Consider the following 19,917-nt stretch of genomic DNA (forward strand, 5'->3'; position numbering starts at 1 on the left):
AATCCCATTATAGTCAATAGGATTCCTTCACTTTAATAATGAATCTGGTGCAGTTATTCTGGTAATCTAGGCATGGAGTTACTAACATCAGCAATACGGTGAAAGGTCAAGGAACTAATGCTCTCCTCTACCTGAATTTAAGATGACGATAGGAATGGAATAAACTGAACTCCACGTCCTTGAGTTGTATGAATATGCCCCTTTCTGTGAACAAAACCACAAACGAGTAAGAAGGGCCAGCCAAACAATGTACATTGTAATCCTCCATTGTAAATCCCGGACACACTAAGGGTTCGTATTTAACTTTTGTACAGCAAATAAAAATACCCCCTGTGGTGCATTTGCATGTCTCAGACAGGTCTGCTACACGGTCTTTCCCCATTCATCGCTTTTGTATACAGTGCTTTCACTGCAGCCAGGGATTCTGGGAAATGACATGCAAATTAGCACAGTGATTCACTCGTTACTTCTCACCTATTTTAACACGGATCCCTATGAGCTAATGCCTGCCGTATTACACAGCTTATCAGCACAGCCTCGAATTAAAGAAGTTTCACTTTTAAAACCAAGTAGTTGATCCCTAATTAAATATATTCTAATCATCTGCATATAGACAAACCAGTGCCAACTCTATCCAACAGTATTCATTTTAGTTCAATAACAACACACCTGTGTAAACAACAATTACTATACGCAGCCTCTAAGCTATCGTCTTTGAAGGGTTAATTGTTTATAATTAAGACAACAGAGCATAAAAATATCTTCTTAATTTGAACAGTGTTCTATATAAAACGTTACACCCCTTTTCACCCGATTTGGTTACATGTACACAATGAGAAATTGCTTACGGCAACATAGCCCGATCCCTGAAATATGCACAAAGACAATATAACAGTAACAGTGACACAAAGGCATGACCTGCAAAGTCAGACCCGAGGGGTCCTTCCGCTACACGGGAACATTGGGCCGATTGACATTACTTGTAAACTGACCACATTTAGTGTCAGCGAAACCTGATCATGTGACGTATGAATTATTTTTCTACCAAAAAAAATAGGGATTCTTTGTTTTTCCCCCTCCCAATGAATCTCAAAACTAGACCAACACCTAGATTTATTTTAGATTTGCAGGGGACTAATAGCACAAGCTGTCACAAACAAAGGCTGATGGGCCAAGTTTTTGGTACTGGGAAAGAGCAATGGATTAATCTTGGGGTGGCCAACTCCAGTCCTCAAGGGCCACCAACAGGTCAGGTTTTCTGGATATCCCGGCTTCAGCACAGGTGGCTCAATCAGTGACTCAGTCTTCAACTTTGACTGAGCCACTGATTGAGCCATCGGTGCTGAAGCAGGGATATCCTGAAAACCTGACCTGTTGGTGGCCTTTGAGGACTGGAGTTGGCCACCCCTGGTTTAATCGATGCCAGTGGACACCTGCAATTTTCATAGCAATGCTCTAGCAACTAGTCGTTATCCTCACACTACCACATTTTTCGTTTGAGCGCCTTTCTTTCCCACAGTAACAAATTCAGTTAATTTTGTTGCCAATACAGGTAGTCCTCGTTATCCAACGTTTCACTTTACAGCGAATGGCATATCCAACGCTTTACAATGCAGCCCTATGGGACGTTATCCGACGCCTGAATGCGTTATTCAACGCTCCCCGCCACTGATTAACATGGGACTCACTTTACAACGGTTTCACTATCCAATGCTACTTCCAGAACGGATTCCGTTGGATAACCGAGGACTGCCTGTATAATTCTCTGCCTAATCCAATATAACGTACCATCTCTGCCTAGAAGAATGACTAGCACTGTAGTGAGGCCCGGTGCATTTACAGCCCATAGTGGACCCATTCCATCTACTGCAATCTCAAACATTCCCAGTGATACCTATGGGAAATTCAATGATGAGTTGCTAATTAAAAGGTGTCCTTTGTATAAAAAAAATGCTTTGTTGTTTTTGTTTTAAAATTTTAAAAAATAAAACTTTGAGCTGCATGAGCAAGGAATATAAAGTTGCTTTAGAAGGAAATGCCTTGGTACGCTCTATTCTTGTTCCGTTTCCTGTTGGGAGGTGTCCGAATCCTCAGGGATATCACAGTCCCCTGCTGAGGCCACAGGTACGTCGTCCTCTTGAGCTAACAAATCACTTCCAAGAGCTTCTTCTGAAGGATTACTCGTGGGATCAGCAGGAGATCCTAATGCGTCCTCTGGAGCAAGGAACTGGTCCAAGCCAGACAGCGACAAGGCATCAAGAGAGGCGTGTTCTGAGATGTTGACTTTCTCTGTTAAAACATAAAATGAAGATGCTTAAAACCATCCTTGCTGGTATGGTAAACCACTGCTGAATGCGTGCAGTGAGGCATTCGGACACGTTCAACGGCGAATTTATTTCCAGATTGGCTTGTTGACATTCAAAGCACTACATGACCCGATCCCAGCTATCCGAGAGAGCTTCTAGTTCCTTACACTCCCATTCACTCACTTCGATCTGCAGATGAAGGACTCCTAACAGTTCCCAGAATCTCCTTAACTTCCTTTGGGGAATGAGCTTTTAGCCGCGCTGCTCCCACTCTCTGGAACAATCTGCCTCATACAGTTCGAGAGGCCCCCTCCCTCTGTGGAAATCTATAAAAACAGGCTCAAGACCTACCTGTTTACCCAGGCATTTAATTAATGAACCCCAACCTGTCTGGCATTTAATAGTCAAATTACCGTCCCATCCTGTATTGTATCTTTCCTTGTGTTTGGTCTTGTTTATAACCTGAAATGTTTTCTTCTTTTTCCCTTTTGTAACTGTGAAGCGCTTTGAGTCCCGTTGGGAGAAAAACTCTATATAAAGTTATTATTACATCTCATCAAACCTTGCAAGACCTGCGGATCAATAATGGTGGAACATACGGACATATGCACGTGACCAGTTGTTAACGCAGAGAAATGGGGCACGTGAAGAAAGCTTTTCACGCGCGTTTCTTGTATAGAACATACCAGGACACAAGATGTCAGATTAATAAAGAGCCCAGAAAAGGTACATTTGCTTTAATGACTTGTAGTATGTGATGCAGCCTGAGGGTCAGTATGTGTGCTGGCACAACGTTTCTGCATGTACTGGTTAAACCCAGCAGCCCACCCGCTAGTATTATGAAGTGTAGAAATACTGTGCGGAAAGAGCTATTTGTAATGAGAAGATTAAGGACAGCATCCCCGCTGTACTTTATGCCACGGGGGCTCAACTCCAGTCCTCAAGACCCACACCCAAAAAGGTCAGGTTTTCACGATATCCTTGCTTCAGTACAGGTGGCTCAATCAGTCTCTGCTTCAGCACAGCTGGCTCATTCAGTGGCTCAGTCAAAGACAGTGCCACTGATTGAGCCACCTTTGCTGAAGCTGGGATATCCTTAAAACCCGACCTGTCTTGAGGACTAGCTTTGGGCACCCCTGTTTAATGCTATTAGCGTGATCGCAAAGTCTTGTTCACACCCAAGTTCTAAGTTTTGTGCCTAACAGAAATATAGAGTTAAAAGGAAACCAGCGATACAGTAAAAACACAGATGGGAAGTGTCCTTGTCTGTGCTTTGGTAGATAGATTTTTAGGGTTCACAGGTCATCTGAAGCCATTTAGAGAGTTAATGTTGCATGCTCTGTGAACAAGGATTCACAGTATGCAAAATGAAATATATTTTCTTGGTGGTTGTGGGAGTGTAGCTATTGAAGGACCGACCGACCGACACACACTTTTTCCCCTAGATATAAAGCAGGGGGTCTCCAGAGCTGTGCCGTAGTCATTTCAGCTCCAGGAAATCCCGCAATTAACACGGTTCAGCTCCCAAGAGTTAACCCCCCCCCCCCCAAGAGGACGCCTGACGAAGGATTCAATTATCCGAAACGCGTTGTGTGTGCAGACACCTGGCCCAGAAGTTGTGTGTCTGCTCGAGGACACCGTAGCTGAGCTGGAGCCTGCACTGACGGTGAACAGTCCTGTAGACCGGAAGCGGCGAACAGGAGCACACTGCACCGGAGAGCGGGAGGTTGACGTCGGCGTCCCTGAGCAGTTTTTTACATGTGAGTGAATTGTTGTCTCATGTTCTTTGCCAAATAAACGTATTTTTATTCATCTGTGTGGCGCTGTCTTCCACTACATGTGCCCTGAGTGGCCCATCCATGATGTACAGAGGGAGAAGGAGCATGACTGACTAGCAAGGAGGAGGAAAGAAAATAAAGATACCTATAGTACTACCCAGTACCACACAGGCCCGTGTGAGTATATATTACGTTATACTCTTATCACCCCTGTGCTCTTATCCATTGGTTTACTATTGTATGTGTTTTCAACTACTGGTCTGATATTAACTCTGACCCTTGTCTGCGCCCCTCTGTCTCTCTTTCTACCATTGAATGAGATTTGCAAAGACGACAAACAGAATGCTACATATATATATTTTTTAAGGTGCTTTCATTTGTTTTTATCTCCCCTACTAAAAAAAAAAAATAACAAAAAAACCCACTGCTGGCCCAAGTGTTCCAGTGTTATACATGATGCAAAATATGTCAGGTGCCCCTGATGAAGGGCAGTTGCTGGCCGAAACGTTGATTGCATCATGCTATAATATATTTTTCTTTTTGCATAGTGATTGTTATGCCCTATGGCCTTTCCCACCCCAATGTTACACATACCCTTTATGCAATGCTAGCAATCATCACTGCACATCAAAACTACAGCTACACACTACAAATGCCCAAATAAGTATCTTCTGCAACCAAGTGCCATTTTCACTGCTATCCAGTATATTGCATTACTGTATATTCCTGGATTTAGCCCAGGGGTGGGCAACTCCAGTCCTCAAGGACCACCAGCAGGTCAGGTCTGTGCTGAAGCAGGGATATCCTTCAACCCGGACCTGTTGGTGGCCCTTGAGGACTGAGGTTGCTCACCCCTGATTTAGCCTCACGTTTGACATGGCTTGCGCTTCTAAAGCACCGGTTCAAACATCCTTACCCATAAAAGCATTCACTTCATCATCAATTAGAAACTTCTCTGACCCTGCCAGAGAGGTTGTTGTCAGGTTGAGGGAAGCCGGCGAAGTAATATCAAGCAGTCTTGAGACGTCCGAACTTTCCGGTGACTGGATGCCAGACGTATCTAGAAACCCTGAAGGGAAACAGTCCTTGTTATTGCAAGTGGCTGTGAATGCAGAGAGAAATAAATAAATCCAGGCTTTACAGAACCAAGTCACTGATTTGCTAGAGTCCGTACACCCTGGATTTTCCTAAGGCGCCGGCAGGAGAAGGAAATGATCACAGTGCGGAAGGATTTATAGCAGATGTAGAGGATTTGCGGTGGGTTGCTCATGGGCGCCAGTGGGGGTTGGCAGAAAGACGCATGTGATACGATATCAAGCATTTTACGATTGCTATCCAGCGTTATTAGTGGACACATGGAGCCACGATAATGGGCACCCTGGATGGGATTGACAATATCTGGTGTGAGAAAAGTGAAATGTGTTAAGACAAACTAAATGCCTTGCAGACATGTTTGCTCACACAAGCAGTCTACGGATAGAATAATGTGGAACTATAGGTGTGAGAATAATGGATTGCATCTTTGTAACTAATCCAAAGTGGGAGCATTTCCAGCTGGAATTTGATAGGCAGTTTTGTATCAGGAATATAAGGGCTTGTGGGACCAGTCACTAATTCTTCCACTATCATTGCTTTAACATAATATATTTTTTTTTAAATAATAACATTCATTTTTAATAGGTCAGAGTGTGGCCAGTTGAATATTGTTTTAGCATCTTCCAGAAGGAAGCGCAGAAAGGGAGAAGAGTTTCTCCAGTCAATCGCATTGCCAAAGATCATGGCATTATTGATCCCTTTGCTCTACTATATCAGATTTTATCAGTCTTTTATTGGAGGGAGCGAGCTATTGTAACAAAAGTATTTATTATTAGTTTTAACTTTCACATTTTGCAGTAGGATATGAAGGTGGTTGTCCATATCTGAACATTCAAGTTAAATGAATCCCCATCCTTAAATGCTCACAATCCGGAAGCCTAGATTCCATACCTGGATCCATAACTCTCTGTACAGGTGGGGGAGGCACAAGATTGGTTTCCACTGGGCTGATGTGCATCTCCGGCTCTTCTGTTTCAATTAAGTTGAGATCTTCGTCAACAGCATCTGTCTGTGCTGAAGCCACCACAAGAGGAGCCTATAAACGCAATTAAAAAAAAAAAAAAATCAAAATATGAAAAATAAATGAAAGTATAATCAATTCCCATTAGTTTTGCCATTTCACGGAACAATGTTCTATGTCAAAGAGAGGGGGTTCTATAAAGTGTGCAAGTAGGATGGTCAGAAAGTGGAAACATAGGTTTGGAATGTAATAGACATAAGTCGTAAAATGCTTCATTCGGGAAGTGTTTTTCAGATTGTTTGGAAGGTGCAGAGAGAAGGCTCGTGATGTAAGAGTGAGTGTAAGAGAATCCCAGGTAGGGTCAATAAGTGAAAAAGGTCTTAGGGATGAGAGAAGTAGGGACTAATGGTGAGAAAGTAGACAGACACGAGGATGAAGTTATTTCCCCCGATTTTAACGCACATGCACAAAGGTAGTTGTTTTAGCCTATGCTAAGGCATTAGCACTGCTTTGGGTTGGCTTCAAATAACCTGCAGTAAAGCATGTCTTACCTAAGGCTGCGATTATAATGGCCCCACCAAAACAAATTAATGTTGTCCATTGAGCGCGCACAGTGCACGCGACCGACGCGCTTAAGCGCGCAAATTTTGAACAGGCATTTTAAATAGTTCTTGCCGTATGAAGGCCGCGTCACACGAGCGGTTCAGCCAATGAGGGCGAACCGCTCCCGTGACGCAACGGCCACGCCTCCCACGTGAGGAACACGCGAGTGACATCACGCCGTCGCGCGCACTGACGCCACAACTATAAATGAGGCCCAAAGGTGCCATATTTCAGGATCCGGATGGGGTTTTGCTAGCAAGGTGAATCCTATGTAACCAAGCGACTTCTGTACCTCCGCTATAAATACGCTAATTTAAAGTAATTTGAATATATTTTGCATCTTCAAATGAGTCCTCACACCTAAAGCACTTCTATTTCTGGACACACAAGCATTCTCATAGCATCCGATTCGCAGATGAAGGCGAGAATTAATGACAGGGACATAGACAACGACTTGCATGCAGTCTTATACCTCCCGATATCCGTTAGTGGGTGGCACAGCAGGCTCCTCCTCACATGGTAAAGGTGACGGGGGTTTTATCTCGGTATTTTTCGGTGGCAAAACAGGCTGCAAGGGAATCCTATGCAAGTAACCGTATCCAATGCCACATCCCAAGCTACAAAGGCAAACAATATAAATTGATTACAATCAGACACTTCATGGTTGTTTTCTTCTTTTTCGCATTTGTCGAGCCCTGGTGACCGGAGCAGGAGCGTTCCTTTTGGACAGCCGGCAGTCCGATAGGAACGCTTCTGCTCCGGTCACATGGTTCCCCAGCTCACACTGCTATGGAGTCCTGCAGCTCCCGCTGATGCTGCGACAGCCACAGGACCTCTGCTGACCTGCCTAGTTGTTGCCGCCTTCTTCCTCCACCCCCAGGTAAGTGCCAACCGGGTAACCGGGTACCCGGCCGGGTAGATCATGTGATTTTGATTATTGTACATATCTCCACTGGTGGAAACTTACATGCGTTATCGTGTTGGGGTTGCATTGTGAAAACACAGGGATGTTTCCACCGCAATGTACCCTTCATAAGCAGGTCATAAATACCATGGTTATACAGGCTGAGCGACATGGCACTTAATCACAGAATACGTTAAGACATACCGTAAGGTATCTGTATTTAACGCAGCAATACGGGTTAACTTTAAAAAAATATATAGATTTTTTTTATTTTTATTACCGGATAGAAGCAGGGGGTCTCCGGAGCTGAACCCCATTTATTTCAGCTCCAATCAGGTGCCGGTATCACTGCGGCGTTTAATGGTTCAGGTCACGCAGTACAGCAGGAAGCCGCACGGCATGACATCACGGCTTCCTATTGGCCCATGTGACACGGGACATCTAAACACCACCATTAAAATTAAGCATCATAGTTTCTCTGCTTACAGGGATACCGCCACCACTATGGAAGTACGTATCTCTGCAAACAGGGGGTCCCCGGAGCTGAAATGAATGGGGCTCAGCTCCGGAGACCGCCTGCTTCACGCCTGTAATAAAAACATGATCATTTTTTAGTTTGTTTAGTATCGGCTGAGAGATAAAATAAACCAAAAACTTGAACCTACACTTCCTAGGGTTGCAAGCTCTAGTTTTATGATTGCATTACAGGCATACCCCGGTTTAAGGACATTCACTTTAAGTACACTCGCGAGTAAGTACATATCGCCCAATAGTCAAACGGCAGCTCACGCATGCGCCTGTCAGTATGTTCTGAACAGCAATACCGGCTCCCTACCTGTACCGAAGCTGTGCGCAAGTGGGGACACTATAGAGCCTGTTACATATGCGTTATTTACATCAGTTATGCACGTATATAACGATTGCAGTACAGTACATGCATCGATAAGTGGGAAAAAGGTAGTGCTTCACTTTAAGTACATTTTCGCTTTACATACATGCTCCGGTCCCATTGCGTACGTTAATGCGGGGTATGCCTGTACACTTGTATTGATAAATCAGGTCCATTATTCCATGTGTACACACACACACACACACACACACACACACACACACACACACTAAAAGTGGCCATGTTGTAGTATTTAAGGCAATATAAGAATAACATTTGTGTGCTAGATTCATAATGCCACTATGCACTAAAGCAGAAATCCCCCTGTATCTCATGTTCGTATGTTGCCCCCTGAGCTCTTAATAAAAAAATGTTTTTCCAGTGTTTTAAATCATGATTTTCCTAATCTCTAGTTTCTGAGGTTACTATATCAACCTTTAAACTGCAATGTGCTCTGGGGCGCACTGCGGTTTTAAAAGCTCAAGAGGATGTGACCACTAATTATGGATGCATTTCCGCCCATATTACTTTCTCTAGCCTGGGTATATTATTTACACTTTAAGTGAAATAGAAGGAAAGATTAAGCAACAGAAAACCTAGTACCTTCCTTCTCCACCCCAGGCCCCATTGGGAGTTACGAACACGTCTCTGCACGAATCAGTGTCCGTGTTATAAACCAACATCTTCAAGGGTCTCCCTTCGTGAGACTCAATTAAGGCGTAGAAATCCTCCGACTGGAACACAAAAAGATTCACGTTACCATTACATTTATTTATAAAGAGACCATATTTATTGATGCAACTAAAATCCTAATCTCCTCTCTCATCCTCTCCCGCCTTGACTACTGCAACCTTCTCTTAGTTGCCATTCCCCTTGTCTGCCTGTCCCAAGTCCAATCCATCCAAAGCGCTGCTTCCAGACTCCTCTACCTCACTCACCGCTCCACTTCTGCTGCACCACTACGCAAATCACTACACACTGGCTTCCCATATAGCCTCTAGATTCCAATTTAAAACCCTAGCTGTGACTTACAAAGCTCTCAATGACGCTGCGCCCCGCCCCTTACGCCTCAGCCTTTCTCCCCAAATATACCCCTAAACGTCCCATCCGTTCTGCCCCCGACATCCGCCTGTCCTCCTACCTGCAAGACTTCTCCCGTGCTGCCCCCACTCTCTGGAGTTCCCTACCTCCCCCCGCACCATCTGGCCCTACCCCAGCAATTTAAAAACTCCCTGAAAAAAACGTACCTTTCAATTTATATCCAATATCCAACTCCCCTCCAACCCCACTGGGACCAGCGGTGCGGCTGGTCCAGTCTACGCGCTATGGAACATCCCCTAACATCCCCACTCTCAAACCCTAATGGGATCAGCTGTCGGGCCAAGTCATACTATACCTGGAAGCATACTACGGCACAAAGAGCAGCCGCCCTACCTTCTTGTTTCACCATTGTCCCTCATTCCCTCTAGAGTGTAAGCTCTCACGAGCAGGGCCCTCATTACCTCTCTGTATTTGTTTGTCCTTCGTTGTATGTAATGATCACATCTCTGTACCCCCCTATTGTACTACGCTGTGGAATATGTTGGCACTTTACAAACAAACAATAATAATATATTTTTTAAAACAACTGTTCAATAAAAAGAATGGTACACTACGATTTAGGAATGACCCAGAAATGAACAAAGATAAGAAGACACTCATCTTCTCTATGGGCGGAGTATTGCTTGGTTATCCCAAAACATTGCACTTCTGGGACTCCCCGGGGAGGGGCTGCAAACCAGTGTTGTAATACGGAACAGTGATTACACCAATGCTTTTATTTTGCAGTTACCCCCAGAAAAAAACAAGACCATTTCCCTCACCCCCACCCCCCACCCACATTATGTTACAGTCTGCACTCTTTTCTCAACAATGCACCGTACGCATTTAATTGCTTCCTGCCCCAAAAAGAAGCCCACATTTGTTGCAGCTCCTGCAGCTAATGAGAGACGTTATTCCTGAGGAGAAACAAACGTGACACGTTCACCATAACTTCATGTCTACAACGGCCACCATGTACTGTACCTCTTGCAGAATCTGATCAGATCCAACGATATAATCATTGTAGGGCTGCAGACCGGCCAAGGCAGCGGGCGAAGTAGGCTCCACATCCTATAAAAAGAAGAAGAATAGGGACTTTAGTTGTATTACGACATGTTCAAGAAAGGGACGAGTTCAGCATTGCCGGCTTGGGACCCTCCATCTCCTACTTCAAAAATGCCTCAAATCCAAAAACATGAACACACACCTATCTACCCCCGAGAGAGGAAAACTATGTTTGACTACATTGGCGCTGCCTGGGATTTCTGTTGAAGGGGAAATGAAGATCGTGGAGGAGACATAATGAGACTTCAACCATCGCAACTTGATGTAGCCTCGAGACTTTCTTCGCTAGAAATACTTGCAATATCTTGCAATCCTCTACTGTCAGCGTAAGTGTTTGCCTTTACGAATTACAAAGTGGAAACGCAGAATACACATTTGCTAAAGCTGGATTTTGGATTTGGGCAGAAAACTTGGTTCATCCTAGCAGCCTGTCTGGGGTCAGACCCACCACTCACAGATATTAGTGAATAACCCTACTAGAGAGAGATAGAGAAATACAAAGATATATAGTCAATATTTTTGTTGGGTGCACACACTGCTCTACATTGCTGACTTGACTGGCTGCAAAGGGGTTAATATCCCAGATGTAAAGCCCACACTGACACTACGTGGTGCATTTTGCTCACCAGTACATGCCACACGTGCTCATTGGCTCCTTGGAAGCTGCAGAACCGTACACTGGCCCCGAGAAGCCCTTGACCTCCCCACATGTTACTCGGGGTGACTTCCAGCTCCCGCACTTTCATGGTCTTTGTGTTGTACACTTCCAGCTTCACAGGCTTTTCCACGTTGGCTTTCAGGAGGTCTTTAAACATACTATTTTCCTTATTCTGAAAAGACAAACAAAACAATTACAATCCTGTGCACAACATCCTCATTAGTAACCTGCTTCTCCCCATGTATCTCAGCGAGCAGCTGCATTTAATAGCGGATCATGCACTCACAGCAGGCTAGAAAGCTGCACTACGGGGATATTTAAGCTACCAGCACTAGATAAAAGGGAATCCCCTTTTCTCTGCGATCATAGGAGTCTGGATCCAGAGCTATTTCTGTTTGGTCCTAATCCTGTGCATATGATGTGATTTGTACCAGCTATTTCATCGTGGGTCTCACTGCATCGATTTTGGGTGTAAATAGTGCAAAAGGTGAACCATTCAACATAAAATACTGTACTTGCACTCATGCATATTGTATGTATGTCTTTATTTATATAGCGCCATTAGTTTACACAGCACGTCACAGCAGTAACACACGTGACAATAATAATGTAAATACCAAATAATGGGAATACGCACTTCAGAGATAAAAGTTACATTAGGAAAAGGCATCCCTGTCCCGAAGAGCTTACAATCTAATTGGTAAGTAGGAAGAACGTACAGAGACAGTAGGAAGGTGTTCTGGTAAATGTGTCTTTAGGGGCCAACGGCGATGTAGGAAGTGTATAGTATCCGCCAGGGAGATACCCATACCCTATATTAGAAAAATAGAAGTCTTACTTCTGCTAGATATTAGCAGAAGTAAATAAAACATGCTCTAAGGATATCCTGCCCGCAAAGCTTCTAAGCGTGGTATAGGGGTTCGGAGTATCTCCAACCATCCATGAGGTTGCGAGAGTGAAATTAAGTCCAGCCTCGGTACAATAGAAGGAACTCAAACTTAATCTAAGCGTTATTTGAAGCAACTTTTTAGTAAACTTCATATAGGAAGGTCTAGGAGCTCTGAAAATGAACGTGTGCGTCTTTTCAGTAGATCCTAGGGGACGAGGGACTTAGAAGGATTTTGTGAGATTCTTATTAACATGGTGTATAAAAGGTATATGTTTTATGCACTGTATATGAGCTGGGGAATTTCCAAGTCCCTGGATCCGAGAGGCCAGATGGACAAGGCTTGGTGCCACCGAGTCTGCCCGGGTACCGGACTTGAAAGTTTCAGAGATGCCAAGGTGTTAGGGCAGGCAGAGTACCAGAGATATACTTGAGCACCCACGTCCTAGCATGAATAAGGGCTATCCGGCGACCATTTGCCCGGCCCGAGACTGAGGAGTCTGGCCCAGCAGGTGGGTTCAAAGTGCTAAGTGGAAGAGGTGCCAAGTTGGTGCATGCCCTTTTGCAGAATAGAAATCCGTGCCCGCCCAGCTTCAGGGTACTGGCAAATCGCTGATAGGCTGGTAGAAATATTGCCACGCTCTGATTGGTTGAGGTATTCTGTGAAAGGACAGAAATTCTATAAGAAACCCAGCAGCCAATCAGCTCAGGAGATTCTAAGCGCCAAGACAACAGTGGCAAATTTGAACTGACCAAAAGATGCTCTGGGAGAAAAAGACGCGAGACGGCCTCAGAAATGTCAAGGCGACAATTTTTCTAAGTCCCACTTTTCGGGGCCAAGTTCTCAGAATACTTTGTAACGGTCGCGGCTGGAACTACAAGCCGAAAAGAGTACCAGGCGTTTGATACTCGCTCCTGGTCAAGGAATTTCAGCACCTCCAGAGCGGAAAGAGCGGTGGTGTCAGGAACTGCATGCCGATTTCGGTTCCAGGACTGTTCAGGCTTAGTCCCGGTCATCTAAAAGACTTTGTTTTCTGTGCTATTGCAACTAGGAAAGGTTAGTTTTGTAGCCCAGACCCCCCCAGTAACTGTGTCTCCTCTTGTTTATTGTAATTCACTGTGTACGTCTGTTTCAATGGAATAAATGACCATTTGTTTTACTTCTTGGTTATGCTCAGTGATATGATCCCGGTATAAAGGTGCAAATTCCTGGCCTCCCGTGACAGTACCCGACATGCTCCTACAACCTACATCATATGAGTAAAGGTGGATACACTAAAGTCCGATGAGAGGTATTGAATCTGGATCTAGCGATACCCCCCTTAACCGGGGCAATACCACGCGTTTTTAGTTTATTACTGTTCTACAACCAGCTTTGCATTTCACATCTAACACGAACTTTTAAAATATGCTCATGAAAATACGTTAAAAAATGTTCAAATGTACACCGTTATTCTTTTAATAACGTAGGGAGAACATTAGTAATGCTACGTAAATCTGAAAAGACCATAAAATACTCATCTAGCCTCCCTATTCCTAGTTTTGTTTCTTAATCTGAAAATTACACCACTGCACTCACTATATGATGCTTAATATTTCGACATTAATCCCATCTCAAACTGCTGGATGGACACACTGATATTGTATTACCTGAATTTACTGTCACTAATCAAGAAAGTAAAGCAAAGTATGAGGGACACAGCCACTCCACTGAGCAAAGTATGAGGAAGACAGTCACTCCACTGAGCAAAGTATGAGGGACACAGCCATTCCACTGAGCAATGTATGAGGAAAACAGTCACTCCACTGTGAAAAGTATGAGGAAGCCCGCCATTCCACTGAGTAATGTATGAGGGACACAGCCATTCCACTGAGCAATGTATGAGGAAAACAGCCATTCCACTGAGCAATGTATGAGGGACACAGCCACTCCACTGAGCAATGTATGAGGGACACAGCCATTCCACTGAGCAATGTATGAAGGATACAGCCATTCCACTGAGCAATGTATGAAGGACCCATTCCACAGAGCAAAGTATGAGGGACACCGCCACTCCACTGAGCAATGTATGAGGAAAACAGCCATTCCACTGAGCAATGTATGAGGGACACAGCCACTCCACTGAGCAATGTATGAGGGACACAGCCACTCCACTGAGCAATGTGTGAGGGACACAGCCATTCCACTGAGCAATGTATGAGGGACACAGCCACTCCACTGAGCAATGTGTGAGGGACACAGCCACTCCAATGAGCAAAGTATGAGGGACACAGCCATTCCACTGAGTAATATATGAGGGACACAGCAACTCCACGCAACAAAGTTTGTTGCAATTATTACGTGAACAATTTACACAATGTGACAAGCTACCAACTGTTTAAAAGAGATGAGATTGCATGTACAAGAGGAAAAACAAACAACCATTGCTTGAATCATTACGATGCCAGCCATGTTGGTTCATTTCTAGATGGGCATCAAAATGACTGAGGGTGGAATGAGGGCATAATTACCCCTATAACCAATGCCGTCGAACAGGATCTGTCCTTGACAGATGTTTCATAAATAATTGTAAGCAAACAAAGTAATTGTTATTAGCTCATTAAACCACTAGCTGGCAGATTCTCAGCAGCATCTTACAGGAGCAGCTCATCAAGGTTTCACAGGAGCCGACATTGTGTGTGCTGGGCAAACTAGCCTCTCTGTACAATTACAGAGACATCGAGGCACAAATCAGTGCTGCTCATTTGTTTGTTACATACTATATGTAAATATATTTTCCCGGTGCTGAAATCATAGTTCCCTGGTTCTGCACAGCGACCCTGCAAGCTCCAGGGGGGCGGGGGGCAGCTTCCGAGGATCCTTTACAAGGATTCCTGTCCGGGAGAAAGAAATGGGGTCAGCCTCATTCTGGGGGCCAATGGAAAGCGGACACATCATGAGAGAGGACACTGACACTGTGTGACCACCGCTGCCACCTCTTTCTTTGCAAATACCGGCAAAAGATTAAAAAATATATATATTAATTGTCCCTGTAAATCAGGGGTCCACAGAGCTTTGAGCACCAGAATTCAGCTGCAGGAGATCTGGGGGTGTGGGGGGAGGAAGGAGCAGAAACTACGGCCCCAGTGTTCATGGCGCACAGATAACAGCCACGCTCTGCAGGGAGCGATGGGAGGCGCGGCCAAAACGGGGGGGGGGGAGGCAGCCATGACGGGGGTGTGGACATGGCGGGGCATATCTGCCCTTCCATTGGTTGCCCGCCGAGCACGTGACCATGTCAAAATTCCCTCAAATCAAAAAAGGCGGCAGAAGCCCCTCTGGAATTCACGGATTTACAAAACAAATGTAAAAGCATTTACAATAAAATAAAATTCTTGAAATACAAAAAGAATATGACATTGAGGGGGAATCGCAACGCCCCTTTGCCCAGCAGACCTTGCTCAGTAGGGGAAATGCTCCGCAATGTTTAGATAGATACACACAGATATACATGTAGACATACATAAAACACGACTGAGTGTGCACACACACACACACACACACACACACACACACACGTGAAGTCAGACCCCGGAAGTCAGACGGAGCTGCAGGACTGCAGGGGAGGCTGCACAGAGGCTGATCCCCGTCGCCGCTCTACTAGTGGCCAACAATCGCCTCCCTGACCATGGAGCAGAAGGTCAGGGGGGGCATTGAATGGGAAGCATTTATTTTATTAAGTTTAATGGGGATTATTTTGTTTAAAAAAAAATAACACAAAGTTATGATGTGTTCCTCCTCGCCCCCCTGAAATGCCTTCTGCACGTTTACAGGGCACGGAAGGGGCAAAACTCTAAACAGTATCGTGTTACAGAATGTGCCTTTCCTTAGTGTACCGGTAGAACAAGTACAAAGTCAATAATGGCACTCTGAAAATGTAAACATATGGCAATTATCCTCACAAAGTGCAGTGCCCCTAGGAACAATCTGACCCCACAGCAGTGATATGTTTAACCCCTATACATCTGGAGCGGTCAGAAAAACATTGAAATGCATGAGCCACCTTTATGAAATTCACAGAACTTCCTTACATGTGATCAAACTAGTGCCTTACATAGCGAGTGACAAGATGTCCCAGTTTAGCCGGGACAGTTCCGGTTTTTGGGCTTTGTCCCAGGTGTTTGTCCCGCTGGCGAGCGCCGACTGCGCATGCGCGATCGGCACTTCCCGGCTGCTCGTGCGCATGAGTGACTGGCAAGCTCCGATCGCACATGAGCGACCGGCAAATGCCGTTTGCGAATGCGCAGTTGGCAAGTGCCGACTGCACATACGCACGAGAAGATGGGAAGTGCCGATTGCGCATGCGTGACATTTGTACTGGTTTTCTGCCGGGAGAAATCTGGTCACTAGCCTTACACAAATACAGTACATTGTGGCCCACATTCACTAAGCAGTGTTTTGCCATAAGACCCCACCCGGCGTTGGATGACACCTTACTGCCCGCAGCCCGTTCACTTGAATAAATAGATATGGCCCTAAATCCCTTTAATGCCATTTACCCAGTTTGACACAATTTTTTGCGACCCACCCTGCTTTTTTTTTTTCCATCTTTACACAGCCCAATTGTATTAACACCTTAGTATATACCAGCACTATCACCAACAGTGTCTACACTAGGCAGTCACATAATATCCCTCAGCCAAAAGAACCAATTTTGTTTCTCTCAACAAACATTATATGTCCCAGCAACACTCGCCTAAGGTTTTAATACATTCAATTGTGTCCGTTTTCACACTGACACCGAAGGAGCAGCTCAGTGAGTAAAGACACTTATTCTGGCATGGAGTTTGAAGCAGGGGAGCCTGGTTCAATTCCCGGTGTCGGCTCCTTGTGACCTTGGGCAAGTCACTTTATCTCCCTGTGCCTCAGGCACCAAAATCATAGATTGTAAGCTCCACGGGGCAGGGACATGTGCCTACAAAAATGTCTCTGTAAAGCGCTACGTAAAATAGCAGCGCTGTACAAGAACATGCTATTATTATTATTCACTTATGAATTTGTTGTGATTTATTATAGTGATGTAGTAAATGTTAAGTTAAGTGCACCACAAAATGTGCTTCTTTTGAAAATCCTTTGACCTCTTGTCATTTGGTTACCAATTTTCTCCTCTTAACCACGTTCTTCATTGTTAAACGCTCCAGTAATTTGACACGTATTATTTTATGCTAAAGATCAGTGTTCTGAGTTTTTCAGGATACACACATTACCAGTTAGCTCAAACTCCGACACAGGATACAATTGCAGTGATGTAGATAGGCCAGGCCAGGGGTCGCCAACTCCAATTACACAATAGCTGATCAGCAGCTGTAAAGTTAGGATCATAGAATTTCACAGCTTATCATTCTTAATGCACCATATTTCTCCACTGCTCGCCATTAGCCGACTTACCAGCTTTGAATGTCCAATTGCAATGATAAAGTCAAAGAAAGGCTCCAGCCCTCCATGCTGAGCGGGTGAATTGTCCTGAACCTGAAATCAAACGAAAAATCAAAATGGTTGGTGGGAAGCAGATGTCAACATTTTAAACCTTTTTACCTCGCTTTATAGAAAATGAGATATAGGGAACTCTGCAGTATTCAAGTTAAAGTTAAAGGAGATAAAATTGGGATGTATGGTGGGCCCATTCACATCCCCCCCCCCCCCTATTGCTCAGTTAATTATTTCCCCGGGTGCAAAAAAAAAAAAAAAAAAATTATATTCAGGCTAATACAACACCTGTCTTCAGAGTCGCAATCAAATGCTTAAAAGGGGTACATTAGGGCCCGGCAGGCAAGTAATTAAATAATCTTCTAACATGTTTTCTGTCTTCACAGCGGGGGCCCCTCGATATTTTATTAATAACATGCGAAGGCCTTTGCAAGCGATCAGCAGTCAGGGTTTAGGGTCACAGCTTGGGGTGTGGGGTGAGTCCCCAGTAAGTGGCCTTATTGGGTCCTCCGGGTGGCGGAACTGTCAGGCCAGTCATCGTAGGGACACCGTGAATACCCGAAATGGGGCTCCACCCGATGCGGATGGGCCGCCAGGTAACGGTCCCCCTGAAAAGATTGTGCGGGCTGGAGGCGCCGACGCAGGCGGTCGGTCGCTGTACCCCTGGCACCAATCTTAGGCAGCTGGGCTCTATCCTATGCTGGTAGGCCCAGGCGGCTCTGATAAGGGGGACCTAGGGGCCATGGAGAGTGTCTCTCGCGGTGGAGAGTGTCTCTCCCAGTGAACGGAAGACGGGGGCCGTGGAGAGTGTCTCTCGCGGCGGAGAGTGTCTCTCCCAGTGAACGGTAGACGGGGGCCGTGGAGAGTGTCTCTCGCGGCGGAGAGTGTCTCTCCCGGTGGACGGTAGATAAGGGCGGGTGGAGGAGGGCTCCCCCCGCCGGAAGATACCGAGAATAGGGATGACAAAGGACTAAGATTATGGCTAACAGTTATTTTCAGGTATTGTTAAAACAATAAAGCTGTGACCATTTTTACTTCTACAAAACTGTGTCGTCTCAGTTTGTTAGGGGGGTGTAAGTAAACCACGCAGTAGGCACACTAAGCCGTTAATCACTTGCTCCTGTAACAGCATTACAATCATGTCATGCTTTTTGTTAAGCCTGCAAATATATATATGCCGTAGCTCTCTGCTCCCCATTCCCCCCTACTTCCACCTCTCTCCGCTCAGCACTGCCTCTCTCTCTCCGCATTGGTCAGAGCAGGGTCATGTGACCCTGCTCTGAGCTCCGAAGTCAAACTCCCTTGTCTCCCCTAGCACCAAGCTTGGGAGAGCGTACGCGCCCACGCTCAACACTGGCACCCCGCATGGGACGGGAAGGTCAAGATTTAAGGCAGTAAACACAGCAAGCGCGCTCAGCGCCAGCAGGGACTCAGCCTAACTCAGGGGAGCCCCCGTCTTGTTTTCCCCGGTTCTCGCCCCTCCCCCCCACATTTTATCTGCGTCACATGACGCTGCGGGGCCATTTGACGCGCGTGATGCCGGTAAGTGGAGTGTTGCAGGGGCCTCACGTGATACCCCGGCATTAAATTTAAATGCCTTGGGGAAGAGCGCGGGGGCTCTGCAACCGCCTGCGCCCCCCCAGACAAACCTCCCACCCCCCAGCTTGCGCACCGCTGCTCTAACCCCAGAAAGTACTGATCTCTGCCAGGAATGGGAGAAACATTTGTTTGAGTAACCAGGGTCTGATACAGCAGGGGTTGTCACCTCCTGTCCTTAATAACCCGACAGGTCAGGTTTTAAGGATATTCCAGCTTCAGCACAGTCTTCGACTGAACCACTTGTGCTGAAGCGGGGATATCCTCAACACCTGACCTGTCGGGGGATGGGGGGGGGGGGAATTGAGCAGCCCTGGTACAGAAATCCAGAGCCTGCGCACACAGTGCTTCTGTATGCGCTCCGCTGAACTCGTTCCTCAACAGCTGGTGGTGAAGTAAAAAACAAAATGCACAAACAAGTCGCCTTAAAAATAGAAAGACTTCAGGCCCTCGCTATATCACAACACAGCAGGTGTGTGCAGGGAAATAAAAAGAGAGCAGATAGCTGTTCAATACAAAACATGCCCAGCACAGCTGAGTAAACAGGCCTGTGAATGCCACGCAGAACTGGGCGGCCGGGTGTACAAGTTTAACAAGCCTTCTCCACCCAGAAGTTTAACAAGGAGTCG

General features: G+C 45.6%; 1 protein-coding gene across 1 annotated transcript in view; it reads right to left on the reverse strand.

The window, feature by feature from the left end:
* Window positions 1-1,375: 1,375 nt before the first annotated feature.
* Window positions 1,376-19,917, reverse strand: part of GORASP1 (golgi reassembly stacking protein 1) — a 31,076-nt gene continuing 12,534 nt past the window's right edge. The window contains exons 2-9 of the mRNA XM_075587920.1: window positions 17,654-17,734; window positions 11,308-11,511; window positions 10,601-10,687; window positions 9,140-9,270; window positions 7,216-7,360; window positions 6,071-6,215; window positions 5,001-5,153; window positions 1,376-2,289 (exon numbers count right to left, since the gene is read on the reverse strand). Of these exons, the coding sequence (XP_075444035.1) occupies window positions 2,051-2,289; window positions 5,001-5,153; window positions 6,071-6,215; window positions 7,216-7,360; window positions 9,140-9,270; window positions 10,601-10,687; window positions 11,308-11,511; window positions 17,654-17,734 (1,185 nt within the window). The 3' untranslated portion in view covers window positions 1,376-2,050. The remainder of the gene's footprint in view (window positions 2,290-5,000; window positions 5,154-6,070; window positions 6,216-7,215; window positions 7,361-9,139; window positions 9,271-10,600; window positions 10,688-11,307; window positions 11,512-17,653; window positions 17,735-19,917) is intronic.

Source organism: Ascaphus truei, chromosome 2 (assembly GCF_040206685.1).
Source record: "Ascaphus truei isolate aAscTru1 chromosome 2, aAscTru1.hap1, whole genome shotgun sequence".
NCBI lineage: Eukaryota > Metazoa > Chordata > Amphibia > Anura > Ascaphidae > Ascaphus > Ascaphus truei.